Here is a 19,602-nt window from a genome sequence, read left to right on the forward strand (position 1 = left end):
TTCTCTCGCTCGATGGTATCGGTCGGCAACGCGAAATGCGATACCGTTTCACCAGAATTATCATATCCCGAACGACAAAACACAACACGTCTGCGGCATGCAGAGATTAGCCGAAATCTATTTACAGTCTAAGGATGCACGTTGATTTCTTGAAGAAGCATCTAGATTGGTCAAAACGCAGGCAGAAGAAGAGACATTTACCCGTATCAGCTGGCGTTTTCTCCCCAAGTAGCGACGCGCACGCCTCTGCGCTGCAGCGGTTCGCCCTAGGCAAACCTGACCTATTGTTCTCCAGCGGAGTTTCGTGACCAGAGAGAGTATCAAAGGACCGTGGTTTGGCCATGGCAACATGTGGAAGGTATAAGACTCTGTCGATGGATACCAAGGTAGCTGTTCTCGAAGATGTTTCAAAAGCGCATCTGAGTCGAACGGATATCGCCGAAAAGTATGGTGCGACGAAGAGCACTCTCGCCGCTTTCATCGAGAAGCGGGACAAGATCATGGAATACCGTGACAAGGAGAACTTCGATGGCCAAAGGAAACGAATGTGGATGGTGGCGCATCCTGATGTGGAGGATGCGGTGTTGCAATGGATCCGCAACATGGGAAATCGAACCTGCCCCTCAGCGGACCTATTGTGTTCGAAAAAGCCAGGGTCTTCGCAGCAAGGCTGACTGCTCCTGACTTCGTTTGCTCGGACGGCTGGCTGTCCAGGTTCAAAAGTCGTCACAACCTCACGTTCGAGACAGTTTGCGGTAAGCGCACAGACGTTGACCCGGAAGTGTGTACGAGCTGGCGAAACGATCTTCTGCGCAACATTTTGAACAGTTATAAACCTGAAGATATCTTCAATGCAGACGAGACTGCGCATTACAGTAAAAGCTCGTTAATTCGAATCCCGCGGGGACGCGAAAAAAGTTCGAATGAAACGAAGTTAAAACGAAATATAACGAAAGATAAAAGGAAACAGTCAAAAACAGCATTGGTAAGGTCAGTAAAGCTTACGATTTTTATTGAAGAAAAAGGTCAGTGATCACTTGCTGTTTGTGCCCTCGAAATCTGAGCACCATCAGCTTGCATTCCAAGGCACGAAGATGGTGAAGAGCCTCTTCTTGGCCTTCTTCATGACTGAAGGACTGACGCGCAACACTTAGCGCGTCCAAAACCTGCGATGGGGACGGTCGCACTGTCGTTTCCTCGACCTCTTGATCCTCTTCAGTTTCCTCCTCGGGTTCTTGTCGGCCCGACACTTCCGCAAGGATGTCTTCGTCACTCCGAACACCGCAGACCACCGCAGCGGTATCCGCGTCAATGTAATCAGAGAAGCGCACGCCTTGGAGCGCCTCATGCATGTCTGTAGGAACATTCTCCTGGTCCCATATGTCATCAGTCGGTTCCTGCACAGTCACGGTGTAGCTCAGACCACACAAGATCATGCGCTCCAACATATGACGTCTATAAAACGACTTCATATTCTTGATCACACCCTGATCCATTGGCTGCAAAATCGTGGTGGTATTTGCTGGCAGGAAAGCTAATTCGATAGCCTTCAGTTCGACGTGCATCTTGTGCGCAGAACAATTGTCAATGATGAGGAGAACCTTTCGGTTCCTCAATTCAAGCTTTCTGTCCCACGTCGTGAGCCATCGCTTGAAGAGATCGGCGGTCATCCACGCCTTTCCATTGGCAGCGTACTCCGTCGGCAGCGTTCGAATGTTCTTAAAGCACCGCGGCTTCAGAGACTTCCCGATCACGAAGAGGGGAAGTTTCTCCGTCCAGGCCATGTTCGCTGCCACCATCACCGTGACGCGTTTCCTTGCTGCGTTTTCCGCCCGTGCAGCTGTCCCCTTTATAGGTGATCGTTCTGTCCGGCAGAAGTTTGAAAAACAAAGCAGTCTCGTCTGCGTTGAAAACGTTGTCCGGCGAGTATCTCCTCAGATAGTCTTGCAAGTGTTCGTTTTTCCACAACATGCATGTTTCTGCACTAACATTGCCACATTCACCACACACTCTCCGGAACACAAGTTCATGTCTTTCCCGAAATCGGTGAAACCATCAATCAGATGCTGTAAAGTCTTCGATGATCAACCGGAGTGCAAAGTCCGCCGCCTTCGCCATAATTATTGGACCATATTGGACCATTCGCATCTCCTTAATCCATGCGGTCAAGGCATTCTCCATTTCGGGGTGCTTCGCATGTCGAAGCCTCTTCCTCTCGGGGGTGAAATCCTTACTTTCGTAGGAGTCTTCAATGGACCTGCGGTTCCGGATGTATGTCGACAGCGTGCTTTTTGGTATCCCGTACTTCTTCGCAATGTCACTCTTGCTGATCCTTCCAGTGTCGACTACACGCAGAATGTCCACTTTGTCCTTCAGCATTTTCAATCCATATTTACCACGGGACGACGTCGGAGGCATGGTTGCAGCAGTCTGCACGTGGCTAGATCACGAGAACGAAGCCGTCCACACTTTACTCCTTTACTCAGCGAGGCGTTGCAAACAAAGAGGAGGAGGAAGCGGGGAAGACATCTCTTCTCAAGAGAAGAAAGGACAGATAACAAGAGGAGAAAGGAGGAATGTCTCCCACTCTATGTCTCTCCCCCACTGGGTGACCGCCTATCTAGGCCACGTGCGGCGCTGGAAGGCTGCCAGCAGCAGCGCGAGGGGGCACCCGAGAAGTTCGAATTATGCGCAGGGCGGCCGATTTGAGTGCGAATTAACGAGCTACTTTATACATTGATATGTATGGGAGCTTGGTGGGACTGCGATGGCTTGTTTGAATTATCCAGAAATTTGAATTAACGAGGTGTGAATTAACGAGCTTTTACTGTATTACAAAATTCTTCCTGAAAAGACGGCAATTAAGGGTGATCCGTGCGCCGGGGGAAAGTGCAGCAAGGACCGTATCACCGTGATGGTAGCCGCTAACATGACCGTCATAGAGAAGTGTCACCTGCTCGTCCTGGGCAAAGCATCCAAGCACCAGTGCTTTAAGGGAATCAAAATGTTTCCTGTAGACTACGATGCAAATTCGAAGGCATAGATGACAGCTCTGTTCCGAGAATGGATCATAAAACTTGACGGGAAGTTTGTGTCAAAGAATCATCGCGTTGTCATAATCGTAGACAACTGCAGTGCTCACTGCAAAATGCAAGGACTGAAAGCTGTTCGCCTTGAATTCTTCCCACCTAATGTGACATCGATCATGCTGCCTATGGACCAGGGCATCATCAGAAACCTGAAAGTTTTGTGCAGAAATATGGTCCTGCAGTGGATTATCATCTGCCTCGAAGGCGGTAAGGGCTACGACGTGAACTTGCTCAGTGCAATGCACATGGTTGCCCCTGCGTAGGACATGGTTAAAGCAGAAAAGATATCAAATTGCTTCTGAAAGTGTGGTTTCGTTGTCTCAGCCGGTCTTGTATTTCCCACTTCGGAACACAGAGCAGCAGACGGTTCCAGTTCTTCGAGTTCTTCCGAACTGGACGTGACCCTTCCTGAAGAAGGGGCCAATACACAACAAGCCTTTGGTGTAGTTACCTTCAGCGACTTCGTGAATGTGGACGACAACGTTGAAGTGTGTGGTCAGCTTACGGAGCAAGACATTATAAATAACGTGTCCTGCCATACTGAAGACAGTGGAAGTGAAGCCGAAGAAGAGGATTCCGTCGTGAACATACGGTGTCCGCGACCAAGTACGACTGACGTTGCGGCCGGACTCGATGCTCTGGAAGTGTACATGTCGTACGAAGACAACGCCGAACGGGCGTTTCACCACATCAATGCTTTGCGTAGCCTGTTTTCGGATGCACGTTTTAAACATGCATCACAGCAGACGATCACAGACTTTTTTGGCAAATAAAGTGATTTTCACTTAGTTCATTTTTTGCCTTATCTGTAATTCGAACGCCGCATAATTCGATCAAAATTCGCATTCCCGCCAGGGTTGAATTAGCGAAAGTCTACTGTAGTGGACTTGCAGTGGAGCATAATTACTATAAAAGGATTGTGCTTACAAAGGTTCACAGTTCTGTGTTTAACGTTTGCAAATACTTTTTTCACCTTGTGTTTTGTCTTTCCCAACCTTTTTGCATACTGCATTGAGCCTTGCATTTGTAGCCGCCCACACAACAGCATCACAAAAATTTTTAATAAATACAGTGAAACCCGCGTATAACGATATTGACGGTAATCGCGAATTCCATCGTTATACGGGGTACATCGTTAAATGAGGGTTGACCTAAATAGCGCGTCCCCGAAAAGTCGCGCGCCACCCCGCGTGTAGCAAAAGAAAGAGAAACAGATGCTAAAAAAATGCGAAGCTGTATGACATCGCACTAAAGCCTGCGTGCTTTAGGAGAAGCTCGCTTTAGAACATTGTTGCGCGACTCGTGGGTGGAAAACACGTACTGGGCCTTTTGAATCATCTTGCGAATTTGAGCAGCATTGGTCAAACATGGAGACACCAAACCGTTACCACCGACCTCTTTCACTGACAGTATTGGAAAATGAATAGTCACTGTCTATTTTCTTGCCTCAATTTTTATTTTGGTTTAATTCTTTTGATACGAATTTCGGATGATACGAATTTTTTCCGCTACCCCCGTGAGATGCATATCATCGAGATTGTACTGTATCTTATCGCGGCGAAAATCGCCGCGAGCTTACGCGCACGGGACAGCGTCCAACATCGTTATGCGAGCACTCGAACAGCGGTCTCCATCGCTGTACGCGGGTCGTTTCCCCATAGAAGCAATGTATATTTTGACGGTAAAATCATAAACCATCGTTGTACGCGGGATATCGTTATACGCGATATCGCTATCCACGGGTTTTACTGTATAGAGCCTTGTACACAGCTGTTTGTGTGTTACCCATTTACTGTGACATTTTTTAGTTTTGGCAATTGGTAAAGAGACTGTTTTCTTTTTCTTTTACCCGAAAAGTACCCGAATAAACAGATTTCAGCCAATTTCATCATGTTTCCCTGTTCACAAAAAAACACCCGATTCCCCAACCCCCCCTGAATTTTGACAAACGTAAAACCCGAAAAAGTCCGACCTTAAGTATAAGTAGTGCCCTCAGGTGTTCCTCATCCACTGATGTTCTCAACGCGGGTCCAGCATGTACCGCAACTTGCTGAAGCTTAGGGTTCTTCGTTTTCGGGCTTTATGATTTTTCAAATTCGGGAGGGAAAAATCTGGTGCTATTTACTCACGAGAATTCGGGGAGAAATCGGGCGCTATGATCTCTGTTTGATATGTCATCGGGGAATGTGACACTGGGACGAGAAACAATGATCTTTATATTTCCGCTCGGAACTGGGATAGTGAATGACCGTGGTATTCAAACACTTGCAGGAGCTCCGAGAAAACTAGCGCGAGATGCGAGCTAGTTTTCTTCTTCCACTCGAGCGACCGGCCAGAACGGTCAATAAAATAGTCTGGTCCGACTTGACGCCTTTTGTCTGATGGCCTCACTCAACACGCGACAACTGGTGACCCGGACGTGATGGCCACTGGACCCCCTTCTGCTACTGGCCCTCTCCCAGGACCAGCAGGCCACTTTCCGCCAGTCCAGCAAGTCCCAGGACCACAGCAACAGAACGTTGCGGTGCCCCCTATTGCGGCGCCCCTGTTGGCCCCACCTCAAGTTTCCGCCATCGCTCTCAAGCTGCCAACGTTTTGGGCCGCCGATCCCGTCGTATGGTTCGGGCAAGCTGAGGCGCAATTTCCCCTTCGTCGCATCAGTGACCAACTGACGAAGTTCTACCACGTCGTTGCCGCACTTTCCCCTACTGATGCTTCCGAGGTGCGCGACTTGGTTGCCTCCCCACCGACACAGTCACCTTATGACGTGCTCAAGACTTAATTAATTCGCCGGACTTCTATGTCAGAACAAAAGCGATTCCAGCGCCTGCTGACCCAAGAAGAACTCTGAGATCGCGCGCCTTCTCAGCTCTTACGGCGTATGCGCCAACTGCTCGGTGACCGTCCTGACAGCGCCGTTATCAACGATTCCCTGCTCCGCCAACTTTTCCTCCTTTGCTATGTTATGGTTCACTTTTCCAACGTTTTACCGAGGACGACAAGTTGAAGGACCGCAAGGATTTCGGGTAGATATCGGGTTCTACCCGAATTCTTGAAAATTTGTTCGGGGAGGAATTATCGTGACAAATCGGGTGTAACCCAAACACGAAGAACCCTACTGAAGTTGTGCCTTTAGTAACAGCTCCCGTTAGGGAGACTGATTAATGACGGGGCTACACAGGCAAGCACTGGCTATCTGTCTGATACTGACTTCCAGTAGTCCAGCGCCACAAAGTGGCCACTTGAAAGAGGATCTTCACGCATGTTTTGTCCAAATTCTGATATCAGTTTTTCACTGCAGTCTGCGGCTAGGGCAAACAGTCCCTCGTAGTCCCAAAAGTTTCTTGTCGTTTAGGCTGTGAAGGACTTGTCTAACACTACAGCCTTTTTCCAGATTTCCAACTGTGAAGACCACTTTCAGTGCCTGACAAGTTTCTGCTTGTGGAACACTTCAGAGTCATTATTTACATTCTAATAAACGAAATTGAACCCAAATATGCTTCAAATGCGAGTATTGTGCATTTGCAAAAGAGGTCCACCGTGTTTACCATGTGCAAAGCGAAATTCAGGTTCTGTGAAATACACATACATATATTTCCCAAATGTGCTCACATTAAGAATCATTAAGATTGTGAAATTACCCAGTCATACAGTAACATTCTGCTGCTACTTGAACTCATACGCATATTCTGAATGATATGTTAGCAGCCCTTTCAGAGGATAGCTTTCATAACATGGCCTCTGAAAGCCTTTGAACCCAACTTGCCCAGTCTGGACAGAAAATGTTTCCGAAATAAGAGGAGGTCAATGAGGAAGGAGGAAAGGACAACTGTGACGGGACAAGGGTTTGACATGATACTGTACCTGCTGGAACTGACAAAACCCCAGCCAAAGAATGTTTTCTACATTAAAAGAATGCTTACACTGTTATGGAAATAATGGCATGCAGGAGCCTGAGAACTGAAGACAATATTTTGAGCACAAGAGTGTCTTACTGGGTGCTCGCTACAGAACAGTCTTGTGTTCAAAATACTATCTCAGGACCTGAAGCTCCTGCATCCTCTTGCCAGAATGCTATAACAAATATCCAATGCCTAATACTTGTTGTTTGTAATCTTCATTGTGTTATGAGATACTCACAGAGAGTCCAATATCATCCAGGCTTTCCCAATTACAATCTTCCCAACCATCCTGTGATTGCATGGATGGAGTAGCCTTAACACAGCTGCTCTGCAAGGATGATTCCTCCTAAAGGAGAGATTGGGGCATTTATTTTTCCATGGTGTCCATGTACAGCCAAGAGGAGTGGTATATCCAGTATTACATAGCAAATGTAATGAAGTGGAATACTGAGGACTATGAAAGAGGAGTGAGGTAGCCTTCAACAAAGATGTCAATGTCACAAGCAATACAGGTGTTATTGATAAACTTCGAAACATGTTATATTGCTCTTAAGGTGCAATCCTTATTACTACTGCCATTTAGCCATTTCCTTCAGAATTATCCTTTTGCGGAAAATCATGGTAGTGAACTCTCGATAACTCAAACACCCACTATCCATTATCTTAGTTTGACTTAAGGGGAGTTTTGACTTATCAAACCTGCCTTAAGTTTTGTTGCAAACTGCTCTCAAAACTGTTGCACTGGCCAGTAAGATTGATTAATTAATTGCCATATAGCGTGAACTTTATTTTCACCATTCCGTTGATCACAAAATACATTCAATGCCAATCAGTGCTGGATGTGGCAATGCTTTCACAGCTCTGGAAGTAATCTGGTATTTTCTTTTGCTTTGTGTACATAACTCTGCTTACAAAGCCCTGAACCCTTTGTAGGGACTGCAAAATTTCCCCACTTTCATCCTCTAACTCCACATAGTTTTGCAGAACATCGAGGGCAGAACAAACTTCCTGCACTGAGGGTTTTTTTCTTTCATACTCTAGTGGCTCAGGCATCTGCTCTTCATCCTGAGCAAAACAAACTTCGTCAAATAGGTCATCAAGGGATTCCTCAGCACACACATCCAAATGATCATCTGAGGTTACATAATGACTGAAGTCCATGTCCAGGAGTCCCTTGGCACGAAACTGGTCACTAAGCTCTGGTTCTGAAGTTGATTCATCTTCATGTACCACGTCTGCTTCAAGGAAACCTGCTTTCTTAAAGCAGTTGCTGATGGTTTGAGGTTCAACAGCTGCCCAAGAAGCTGTTAGCATGTGTATAGCTCCTAGGACATCAATTTGGTAGCTTTTTCCAGCATCCATTGACACCAGTATCCTCGAAAGTAGCCTATTTCGGTAATGGTACTTCAGGTTTTTTATAACTCCTTGGTCCATTGGTTGTGACAAGCAAGTTGTGTTGGGGGGGAAAAAGCATAGCGTGACAGACTTAAGTCCTTCCACAGTAAAATGACTGGAGCAATTGTCCACAATCAATGCAATCTTTCTGCCCTTCGCTGAGTACACACGATCAAGTTTCCTTAGCCACTTTTCGAAGATTAGCTTTGTGACCCACGCATTCTTGTTGGCCTCGTAATCAGCAGGAAGGGAACGTATCCCACGGAAGCATCTAGGTTTGGCGGATTTCCCTACAATTAGAAGCCGAAGCTTTTCGGTACCAGTCATGTTCGACCCTACTAGGACCGTGAGTCTTTCCTTGCTCAGCTTTCCTCCCTTGCACGGATCATCCTTGAAGGCAATGGTCTTACGAGGCAGCATTTTATAGAACAATCCAGTTTCATCTGCATTAAATATATCATCTGGCTTGAACTTTCGAAGCAAGTGCTGTAGCCCTGTGGCCACCCAGTCTTCAACCACATTCATATCAACTGACTTGGCCTCTCCAGAAACTGTTCGAACTGTCAATCCATGTCTTGCCTTAAATCCTGCCAGCCAGCCTTCGCTGCATTTGAAATCACTGATTCCAAGCCTTAAGGCGAGCACAGTTGCCTTTTCTTTGATGACCGGGCCGCCAATTGGGATGTTCTTGCTGCGTGCAACTCCTATCCAATGTACAAGAGCTTCTTCCAACTTTGGGTTCTTTCCCATTCGAAGCCTTTTTCTAGTTCTTGGGCATGATCCACTGCTGGCGCTCAACAAAATCTTCGACTTTTTCGACAGAATTGTCGATAGCGTGCTCTTCGGTATCCCAAACGCCGAAGCAATCTGTCCTTTTGATTTCTCACCTGCTTCAACGGCTTTTATGACCTCACACTTCTTTGCAAGTGTGAGGGTCTTCAGCTTCCGTTGCTTTAATGTAGAAAGTGACATGCTGCCCAAAACAACACCAGCACGCACAGAAAACGCGCGTTCCTGATCTCCAACTTTCCGCGTCTCGCGTCTCCCTCGGCGCGGCTGGGCGGCCGTCACGTGACCTGGTTTGACACCGGCTTTGGATAGGATTGCGTCGGCAACGAGTCGATCCACTTGTCCCCTTCAGTTAATATGGTGGCTGTCACGACCTACTCTATACTAGAGACCTGGACAGCTGGCGATCCCCTATGGGAGAGACGGGTCACGGGTTAGTTACGTTAGTGACCGCTGCAAGCGCCACATAGCATTATTGGGGAGAGGGAATCACCCTTGCCACCGCCTTTAGTCTGAGGTCTGCTACGCAGGGATACACCGGCTGTTGCTAAGCACGCGCTATTATCTCTCTTATACTGCTTCATCGTTGTCAACACAGCCTACCATACATCGCCGCGGTTTCGACAAGTCACGTGGTAACGAATAGTGCGAGCTAGCGCCAAATCCCATAGCCAAGCGTCGATTGCCAGAACTACTACCCCGGTGCTGGGAGCATTGCGGCTGTCCAGGTCTCTAGTATAGTAGTAGGTCATGGTGGCTGTATTCGTGTTTTTGACGGGTTTTGCAGAAATTTCGAGTTATGAGTATGAAAGATGTTCCTTGGGATGAAATAAACTTTCGGGATAGCCGATATTTCGAGTTATGCGATCTCGACTTAAGAAGGTACTTTTTACATTATGGATATACTGCAGGTACATGGGACATCGTGGGGTGTTCGCCTTAAGCCTAAATTTCTACTTAAGCAGTGTTTGACTTAACGAAAGTTCACTTATATACATATAACAAAATTATGTTCCCTTTTTTCTCAATCTACCTTGAATAAGTTTGCTTAAATCAAGCTGCTTGGGGAACAGCTGCGTCTCTGAAGCATCCAAGTTACAAGTTTTCAGAAGAAAATTCAGTTTCGATAGGCTTATCATTCACTTTAAAGCCCCCTTAAAGAAAGCAAAAAAAAAAGATGAAGGATGAGGCTAATTGTAATATAGAAGTCGTCAAAAAAGCCAGACAGCAGGAGGCTTTGAACAACACATCTCTCAACTGCCTCGAAGATTGTCTTTCTCCGCTAAATGAAAGCCACAGACAACCAAAACGGGACAGATGCCTTGCCAAGTAACACTGATAAGCTCTGCCGTTGTGCTATAACTGTATTTAAAAGATACAATTGGCTGAGAACCACTGCTGCAAAATACAGCAGGGCAGGATGGTAATGCCGCAAGCATAAAAACTGCAAGGCTCCAATATGCTAAGGCTGCGTTCACATGGGCCAACTTTCTCCACCAACTATGACCAACTTTGGAGTTGGTCTGAGTCAGCCGACACTACTGACCATGACTAATTTGAGTTGCTCCAAATCAGTCACCAAATACTCCAGAAAGTTGGTGGTGTTCTAGCCAATCGACAAGACTGACTGACTGCCACGTGACTCCCAATGGTGTGATGTGATTTCGTTCATGGCACTACCTGGCATGGGTTAAAATCCTGGAGGCATACATGAGATATCTTTTTTTTTTAACTAAAGCCACACAAGCATACCAGTAGGCATTTTTTGAAGATGATGATGATGATCTTTTGACAAAATAAACTGAGGTATGTTTGACTAAGGGGCAGTTGAAAAAAAAACCAAACCCTCCAATTTTCATAAGGTTGTTTGTGGGTGGAGCTACCAAGTTGGTACGTGTGAACGCAGATATTGTACAGCCTGAAGTTTTAGGGTTTAACCCGATTCTTCCCCAAATTTGCACCCCAAATTGAAGGCTGCCTCTTTAGGGTGAAACCCGATTTTTACCCAGAAAATTCCCCTCGCTGGGGTGTCCGTAGGAATGCAGTTAATGGCAGCAAATGCAGTTACATCACCGTTTGTACCAAACCACTACAGTTAGTTGAGCCCGATTTCTCCCCAAATTTAGCACACAAAGTTTTTTCACCCGAGCTTGCGTGAATTTAGTGCACATGTTTATTTACCCAATTTTTACCCCCCTAATTTAGAAAAAAATAGTTCCCAAAACGTTCAAGTTGGTGCTGAAAGTTTGCCCGTGTGAATGCGGCATAAGGTCATGTCATGACAGTGAACTAATTATGATGCAGAGTCTACTAGTGTGCAGCCACACAAAGGAACACAGGCGCATGCATTGCTGCTCCGCTAGGCGAAACATGTGTTTCTTGTGGCAAACATGTAGCATCTAAGCATTTAAACTGTGGAGGATCATGCTCAGGCTTAGAGGGACATAGGCTAGCAATCAAGGGTTGGTTCAGGTTACTGCCAGAAAACATAACAGGAAAGGTACAGAAGCTGGGGTCTGTGCCCAGGAAGGCAGAATTGACACGGTTATAAAATTCCTCAAAGCCCTTGATCTGCACCAATATTCTACTGGAGAAAGTGGACGTCATGAAAACCAAAAGCTTCTTGACGCCTTCGCAATACCCTATGCAAGTAGGTCAGCTGTCTGTGCAGCTCCCCAGTATCCTTCTCTCCCTTATTGCCCATGAAGTGACCTCATTGGTCTCTCTCTCAAATAAGGGGGATAACACTCGGAGGTTGAGGCGCACACGGTTTCATCTTTGGACCTATGCCGGTCTACGAATACCCCCATATTGCTGCCTTGTGAGTGGACAGACACTTTGTCCCGTGGTTTCTTTTACCCTCTCCAACCTTTACCCTCCTCCCTGCACAAAGACAAGCTGTCGTAGAGTATTGTCTTCATACCCCCTACTGCACATAGAGAATCACTTGCTGAGATAATCTATGCTTATGCAAGGTTTTGTCAGAATGCTGCAGAATCTGGGCTTTAGCTCGCAAAATCCAGCGGATTTGAAATTTCAAGTTCATGAGAAAATGATTTTTTAACGGGGAAAGTTAGGGTCTTTAGTTATCACTGCTGGTAGACAATACAGAACATTGGACATCTCTCTGGTGTCATATGAAGGGTGTCTAGCTTTCAGAAGCTATACCTTCTAAAGTTTTACAAGGCAGGAGAAAGGCATGTGGAAACGACAAGTTATCCTGTCACTGTCACATACATGCTCCTGCATACATACTAATGACGCCAATGTTCAGACATCCAAAGTAAGCATGGAGTAGCTTGCCCAAAAACGTAGCGATGTATGAGATGGCACAGCGATAAAATGCACAGTGACTCTCTCCTCACTATAACGCAAATATTCACCTCAGCAAAGAACCTCAGCATGGGCAAAGAAAAGTTAGGCAACATGAAAGCAGTGAAGACAATTTCTTGCTGTTACAATAAATACAAGCATAATTTACAGACAAGAATTTCGTTCTCTTCTTTATGATATTTACTTAGCAGTTAGTGGTATGCAAATATTTTTGCAAGCAACAAACACAAGACAGTTCCAAATTGGATAAGTATGGGAGAGATGCTGCTCACCTCCATGCTACCCCACTCCTGACTTTCCCATTTGTCATCCGTGTCCGATGCAAAGCCACCAGGAACATTTTCAGGAGAGATGTCCCGCGATGAAGGGGTCTGTGATGTCAACTTTCGTGTAGCTGCACCGAAGATATAACACACAAATTTCAAACTGTGAGTCTTCATTCTGTCCAAAGTGATGTGCATCAATGGTGCATGTGCTCTACGTGCACATTGTAGTAAACAAGTTGCTTGAAATCATTATTCGATTTGATATTCAAAGCCAAATGCAGTTGAACATCTCAATGTTGGTACATGTCTGCAAAGTCAGAGCATAAAAAATGTGGACAACAAGGAGGGCGAAAAAAAACAAAAACACGCAACACATATGGGCTCCTTTGTCCTTCTTGTTGTCAGCGTTTGTTATGCTCCGACTTCACAGACATAACCTCTCAATAATGAACGTCGATTTAACCTCTGTGAAATCCTCTGTTTAACGAATAATTTCCTTCGCTCGTACACATCCCCATAGACACCAATGTATTTCTGCACTCGATTTAATGAAATCCGTTCACTTGGTCGGCTCTATTTAACTAACTCTCTGGGCAACGAAAGCCGACGAAAGCCTTTTCTGCGTCTTTCCCTCTCACCACGAAGAAAAGGAAAAACATTCCCCTCTTTGTTGTCCTCACGCGAGCTTACTCTGGTTGTCACGTGCTGTAGGCAGGCCATAAAAGGAGCGTGCAGACGTGAGCGGCCACCGCTGGCCGGAATTTTCAGTACGCCAATGCAGTTTCGAGGCTGGCACACCAAATGCCTCCGTTTTCACCTGTTTTGGGATGCGAAAACGCACATTTAGGTCTCTTGCGAAGTCTAATTTACTTTTGTTGATGCCAATGACAGCAGGATGCAGTTTTGCGCTCTTTTCGACTTGTTTTTGTTCCCACCAGTGGTAAAATGCGCATGACGTCGATATCGGTCAAAACTCCATTGGCACGAACGTCTACATGATACCAATTTCTCCTTTTCAGTATTCCATGCCTATATACTCACGTTCTTTCAGGAATTTTCTCCTTGTGCGTTTGTCAGCCATTATGAGTGCAAGTGGACCAACCAAGAAACGTCGATACGCGACCGTGCAGGAGAACCAGGAGAAAGCAGTTGAGGGCATCCGGAGTAACGAATGCTTCAAGCGATATCTGCATACTGTATCTACTCGCATAATTTGCGCACTTTTTTTACCAAAAAAAATTATGCAGAGGTTGGGGGTGCACAAATTACGCAAGATGACTTGTTAAAAGATGGGCCTTCAGGTGAATAATACAGTAGAATCTCGATGATATGAATCTCACAGGGTAGCAGAAAACATTTGTATCAAAAGAATTACACCAAAATAAAAATTTGGGTAAGAAAATAGACAGTGACTGTTCATTTTCCATTACTGTCAGCGAAAGAGGTCGGTCTTAATGATTTTCTCTCTTCGTTTTTGGCCAATGCTGCCGAAATTTGCGAGATGATTCAAAAGGTATAGCACGTGCTTTCCACGCTTTTTCTAAAGCAAGCTTCTCCTAAAGCAAGCATGCGTTAGGTGAAGCCGCCTTGTGCTATACTAACGCGTAATGTTGCCAGAAGTTTTCCTGATATGTTCCCTCCACGTGTTCTGGTCATTGTTTTCCCAAGCCAGTGCGATGTCACACAGCTTCGCGGTTTATTGTTGCGAGGGGGTAAAAAGGTCAAACCAGAGATATGGTTTCGTGCCGTGTAATCCATTTGATTTTATCTCCTCCACTAAAGTAATAACAAAAATAGGAGTGGATCTTGATCCAACCCTCTACATTCTTTAACTGTTACTACCACGTCAAGTCCTCAAGCACTGGAGCTTCCATCACGTGTTGCCATAATCGGCAACTCGCTAATTAAGTTACTTCCACTCTTCCTCAACGCAAGTAGTATATACATCAAATCCATAAGTGGTGGGAGGATTTTGGATTTCATTAACATCGTGGATGACCTCCCTGGTGATTTCTCTGCTGTGTTCCTACAGGTGGGTTCCATCGAAGTGGCCAGTGAACTTATCTCCGTTACTATTGAATGTATTGAGCGTCTCCTTTCCCATATCCGCTCATCGCGCCCCCGCAACCTTATTGTGTTCTCCAGTGTACCGCCCAGACTACTATCGTATTATTATACCACCTGGGACCAACGCCAGTTCTTGTTCAGTGTCAACAAACACATTCGGCTTCTCAATCACCACTTTTGGTACTTATTAGGGCTGTGCGAGTAGCAAAATTTTCGAGTTCGAGTTGAATTCGAGTAATACTAAATCCCTGTTTCGAGTATCGAGTCGAGTTCGAGTAGTTGGCGTTCCATTAAATGATATGGTGATAATGGTATATGATGGTAATGTGTAGAAACAGGAAGATAGATATAAAATTTCAAGCTGCTGTAGCACCACTTTTTGGCCAACTTCCCCTTAAAAATGTTCTTTTGTGCTACAGTTAACAAAAGATGAAACGAATGAAGTTTAAGAGCTTTATGAAAACAATGAGCCACCTAAGGACAGCATTGCTAAATGAATATTGCAACCATAAAAGATTTAAATTTATGGGTAGGAAAACTGGTCTTTCTACAACGTGTGGTTTAACACATTTTTCGGTGGTTTGACAAATATTTTTTTTTTGTGACTGACAGTATCACTTCAAAATATGTTGCTATATAGGAAAATGTAGCCAAATGAATGCTCTATCGAATGATGCAAGTTTCATAAACAAAGGTATCCATGTATTCCTAAAATTGATTTTGGGACACCAAAAAATTGGTGTAACAGCAGAAACCTCATGAAGATATGTCTGTATTTTGAACAAAGATATCAATCTACAAGTTCTAAAATATACAAAACGTGGCAATCTTTGTCAGAAATAATACCTGAAAATATCAACCCTTTGGATTAAGAAGTTAATGAGTTGTGGAAAATAACGTTAACACTGCATGTTGTTCATGTAACTGAGTGACAGAGTTCATTGAAGGAGTAAAACGGAAATTAGCATCGTAATTTCCGCTGAAAACATTAGTGTTAGGCTCAACTTTCCTGTTGTACCACTTATTGCTATTTCACCACTCTTCCATTCGTCCCGGTTGGTTTTGAAACAGGAAGAGCAGCAATAGTGCAAGTCATATGCCCACACATGCGGGACAAAAATCTGATTGTCTAACACCTTCAGAGTTGTTATTTGCGTTGTAACAAACGAAATCTAATGCGAATATGCTTCAAATACGAGTATTGCGCATTTGCGAAACAGGTCTGCCGCGGGAACGCGACGCCGCAGCCAAGGTAGAACCTCCACACTACCTCCTTGGCACAGGGCCAACTTCATAAATCGCTACCACAAAGAAAAGATAAAAGTGGAAATGGAACTCATTCTGTAGTGTTTATAGTATCTAACAAATGTGACCACTTGTCCAAATCTACTTTAGGGGCCGAGTAGCGCCGCTCATAAAGCGTCGATCACCGGTGATCGACTCTCTATGGGCGCGGTAAGGAAGCGTTCGTACCGGAAATTTTCGTAGTCCCACACAAGGCTTCCAGCCCTTTTCGGTTGTGTGCAGATGCACTTTCTTCACTCTTGTCAGGCATCTCTGAGTTTTATGAACTAGTAGAACCGAAACAGACTCTCCGGCCGAAGAAACGAAACTACGAAGTGCGCTCCTCCCATGTCGGATACGCTTCCGCGCGCGAGACGCCTCCATGGCCAGCAGTAGCCAGTTGAAGCCATTCATAGCCACTACTCAGTCTGTAGCCAAGTCGAGGTTATCTTTGCTAGTTTGAACCGCACCGGCTTTCAACAAACATAACAAAATACAGTGAACGTTTCGGGTCCCATTCGAGTCCCATCATCAGAATGACGCTGTCCTGGTCGTCACCGGGTATTTACGTAGAAGCGTAGCATTCTGGGAGGGGGCCTGGTTGTTGATTGATAGCTTCTTTTGTTTTCTTTATGTGCCATGACTCCAGCTGTCTCCTCACCCCCCATTTGTTCTTTTTCGCCAGAATGCATGGGTTGTCCAGGTCTAACACGTGCCCTGTTTTGCGCGCGTGTTCACACAGTTCTGTTGGGTTTGTTGCTGATTTCTCGATATCTTTCTTGTGTTCCTTCATTCTTGTTCGTGTCTTCCTTCCTGTTTCTCCGATGTACACGGCAGGGCAATCTTGACAAGATACCTTGTATACAACGCCTCGTTCTTCTTCCGGTGGTGTTCTGTCCTTGGGGTGGCCTAGTACGTTCCTCAGTGTTGTCGTGGGCTTAAATGCATGGCCAAACAAAGGCCAAAGCGGATCTACGAAGAAGGGCATATCCCGAGCAATTTATCTGTGATACATACCGCCGAATGATGAATACACGCACGGAACAGGCGGAAAGTAGTCAAGAAAGACCCATGTACGTTACCATCCCCTACCTGAAGGGTGTGTCAGAACCAATTAGACGGGTGCTCTCCCAGGTGAACATTAAAACTGCATTTAAGCCCACGACAACACTGAGGAACGTACTAAGCCACCCCAAGGACAGAACACCACCGGAAGAAGAATGAGGCGTTGTATACAAGGTATCTTGTCAAGATTGCCCTGCCGTGTACATCGGAGAAACAGGAAGGATGACACGAACAAGAATGAAGGAACACAAGAAAGATATCGAAAATCAGCAACAAACCCAACAGAAGTGTGTGAACACGCGCGCAAAACAGGGCACGTGTTAGACCTGGACAACCCATGTATTCTGGCGAAAAAGAACAAATGGGGGGTGAGGAGACAGCTGGAGTCATGGCACATAAAGAAAACAAAAGAAGCTATCAATCAACAACCAGGCCCTCTCCCAGAATGCTACGCTCCTCTTCTACGTAAATACCCGGTGACGACCAGGACAGCGTCATTCTGATGATGCCAAATCCACGAATGACGCCACGTCCAAATCGTGGAATGAATCGTTGTGACAAGTTATATCTTATATGTGATGGATTTTAATGTGGATCTAAATCGAGCTCGAAACGATATCGAGTACTCGAAAGTTGAGGAGTCATCATTTGTCGAGTCGAGTATGAGATCGACTCGACTCGAAATTTCGAGTACTCGCACAGCCCTAGTACTTATCATTATTGAATTCCGGAGTGAGCTTTATAGAACACACTCGCATAGACCAATCTCGATGGGACTTATTGGCTCTAGATGGACACCACTTCAACCCCCGAGGAGCAAGGTGCCTGGCTTCGCACTATCGCAGCTGCATCAATGTACACGTTTCACGTGATGTATGCTCCCATTTTTGCCCGCACCATTCCAAGTTCGCCTATAGGACTTCCCTCCTTTCCCGGATGATAATACTCCAGCCACTCCATCCACGACTTCACAAGCAGATGACGCTTTGCACCGCACCCTCAGTTATTGGTCTGCCTTGCCGCCTCCTCCCGTGACCTACAGTGATGCCTTCAAACGGGCCACCATCCGTCCTCTCCAGTCGTAAGGTCCCGCCACGTCGGTGCCCATCGTTTCGTCTTCACAGTTAATCCCACCCTGTACTTCAGCACCAACCGCCCCAGACGCCTCTTGCTCTCCACCTGGGCCCCATCCCGGTCCGTCCTTCAACCTTGACTCCCCCGTACTTCCTTGTGCTCCCCATCTACCCCAGCACAGTGCTTCCAATACCATGCAGACTATCTCCTGCATGGTATCTCTCCGTCTTCCCCCAGTGCCATCGTGCCACGGATCTGTCAACATCACATACGGAGACTTCAAGGCCCCAACGACAAAGAACACAACGTGAGCTTAGAAGGAGTACTAGAAATGGGCGATCTCGATGACCATCAATTTCACTCTGTCGCATTCTTAAAAGCATGAAAACTAGCTAGATTTACCTCACACTTCCACTTCTATTCAAACTGTATTGCACAAAGTGTTGTCCCTAGAGGATTGTCATTATCCCAGGAGTCCCCCACTTTTAAATTCCATTCCACCTCTACTCTACCAAATGGGGTAACTCCCTCAGAAATGCATCCCTTCAGCTCATTAAGATAGTTAGACTCGGAAGTTCATATGTTACCAAGGACATTGATAATCAACTTAAAGGGGCCGTACAAAAGGTGCACATTTCTTTGTGTTATATTATTGGAACTTAGTCAGTGAAAACTCCTTGCAATTACTAACGCTCAAAAACAAAAGGCGCTTGCATACGGATGAAATATTCACTGCACTCTTTCGCATTTTAGCTCCGCCCAGCGCTCTAACTTTACGTCATTTTGACGTAGCACTTTCCCCACCAATTACGATTGAGTGTTCCACGTATGATTTTATTTCAAATGCGGAATTGGACTAGATGAACGTGAATCCTCTTCTATTCAAAATCTAAACAGTTACAGCCTCAAACTGAGAAAGAAATGCGTTTAATTTAGGTATCATACGCGCACTACGTTTTCTGGGCAGTAGCACGCAGCACACCACCTGCGCGAATGAATATCCGGGACTACAGTTCCGGAATCTTAGGTAAGTGCGCGATGGAACATCTTCGTCATCTTCGAATGGTTCCGACAACTGAGCTGCCGTACTTTGATTTGATCCACGCGGCATCACGTCACCAGCTCGCGTGGTACAGTGGATAGCGTGCTGGCCATGTCACGTCGTGACTGGGAGGATCCCAGGTTCGAATCGCGTCACGTGATAGCAGCCCAGCTGTTGACGTTTGCGCTGGCCGGAGATGTTGAATATGTCATGACGTTGAATTTCGGAACCACTGAGCGCTCCGACTCACAGCTGATAACGAAGTATGTTTATTGGCTGGTAATTTGAAACGTCAT

General features: G+C 45.8%; 2 protein-coding genes across 2 annotated transcripts in view; both read right to left on the minus strand.

Annotated features, from left to right (window-relative positions):
• The window catches only part of LOC135396579 (N-terminal kinase-like protein), an 89,519-nt gene that overhangs the window by 21,849 nt on the left and 48,068 nt on the right, over positions 1-19,602 (minus strand). The window contains exons 15-16 of the mRNA XM_064627622.1: positions 12,781-12,902; positions 7,230-7,337 (exon numbers count right to left, since the gene is read on the minus strand). Coding sequence (XP_064483692.1) covers positions 7,230-7,337; positions 12,781-12,902 — 230 coding nt within the window. The remainder of the gene's footprint in view (positions 1-7,229; positions 7,338-12,780; positions 12,903-19,602) is intronic.
• On the minus strand, positions 7,699-9,647 carry LOC135396580 (tigger transposable element-derived protein 4-like). The gene has a single exon (XM_064627623.1). It carries the CDS (start codon positions 9,356-9,358, stop codon positions 7,811-7,813), a length of 1,548 nt encoding a protein of 515 aa, XP_064483693.1. The 5' UTR covers positions 9,359-9,647; the 3' UTR covers positions 7,699-7,810.

Source organism: Ornithodoros turicata, chromosome 6 (assembly GCF_037126465.1).
Source record: "Ornithodoros turicata isolate Travis chromosome 6, ASM3712646v1, whole genome shotgun sequence".
Taxonomy (NCBI): Eukaryota; Metazoa; Arthropoda; class Arachnida; order Ixodida; family Argasidae; genus Ornithodoros; species Ornithodoros turicata.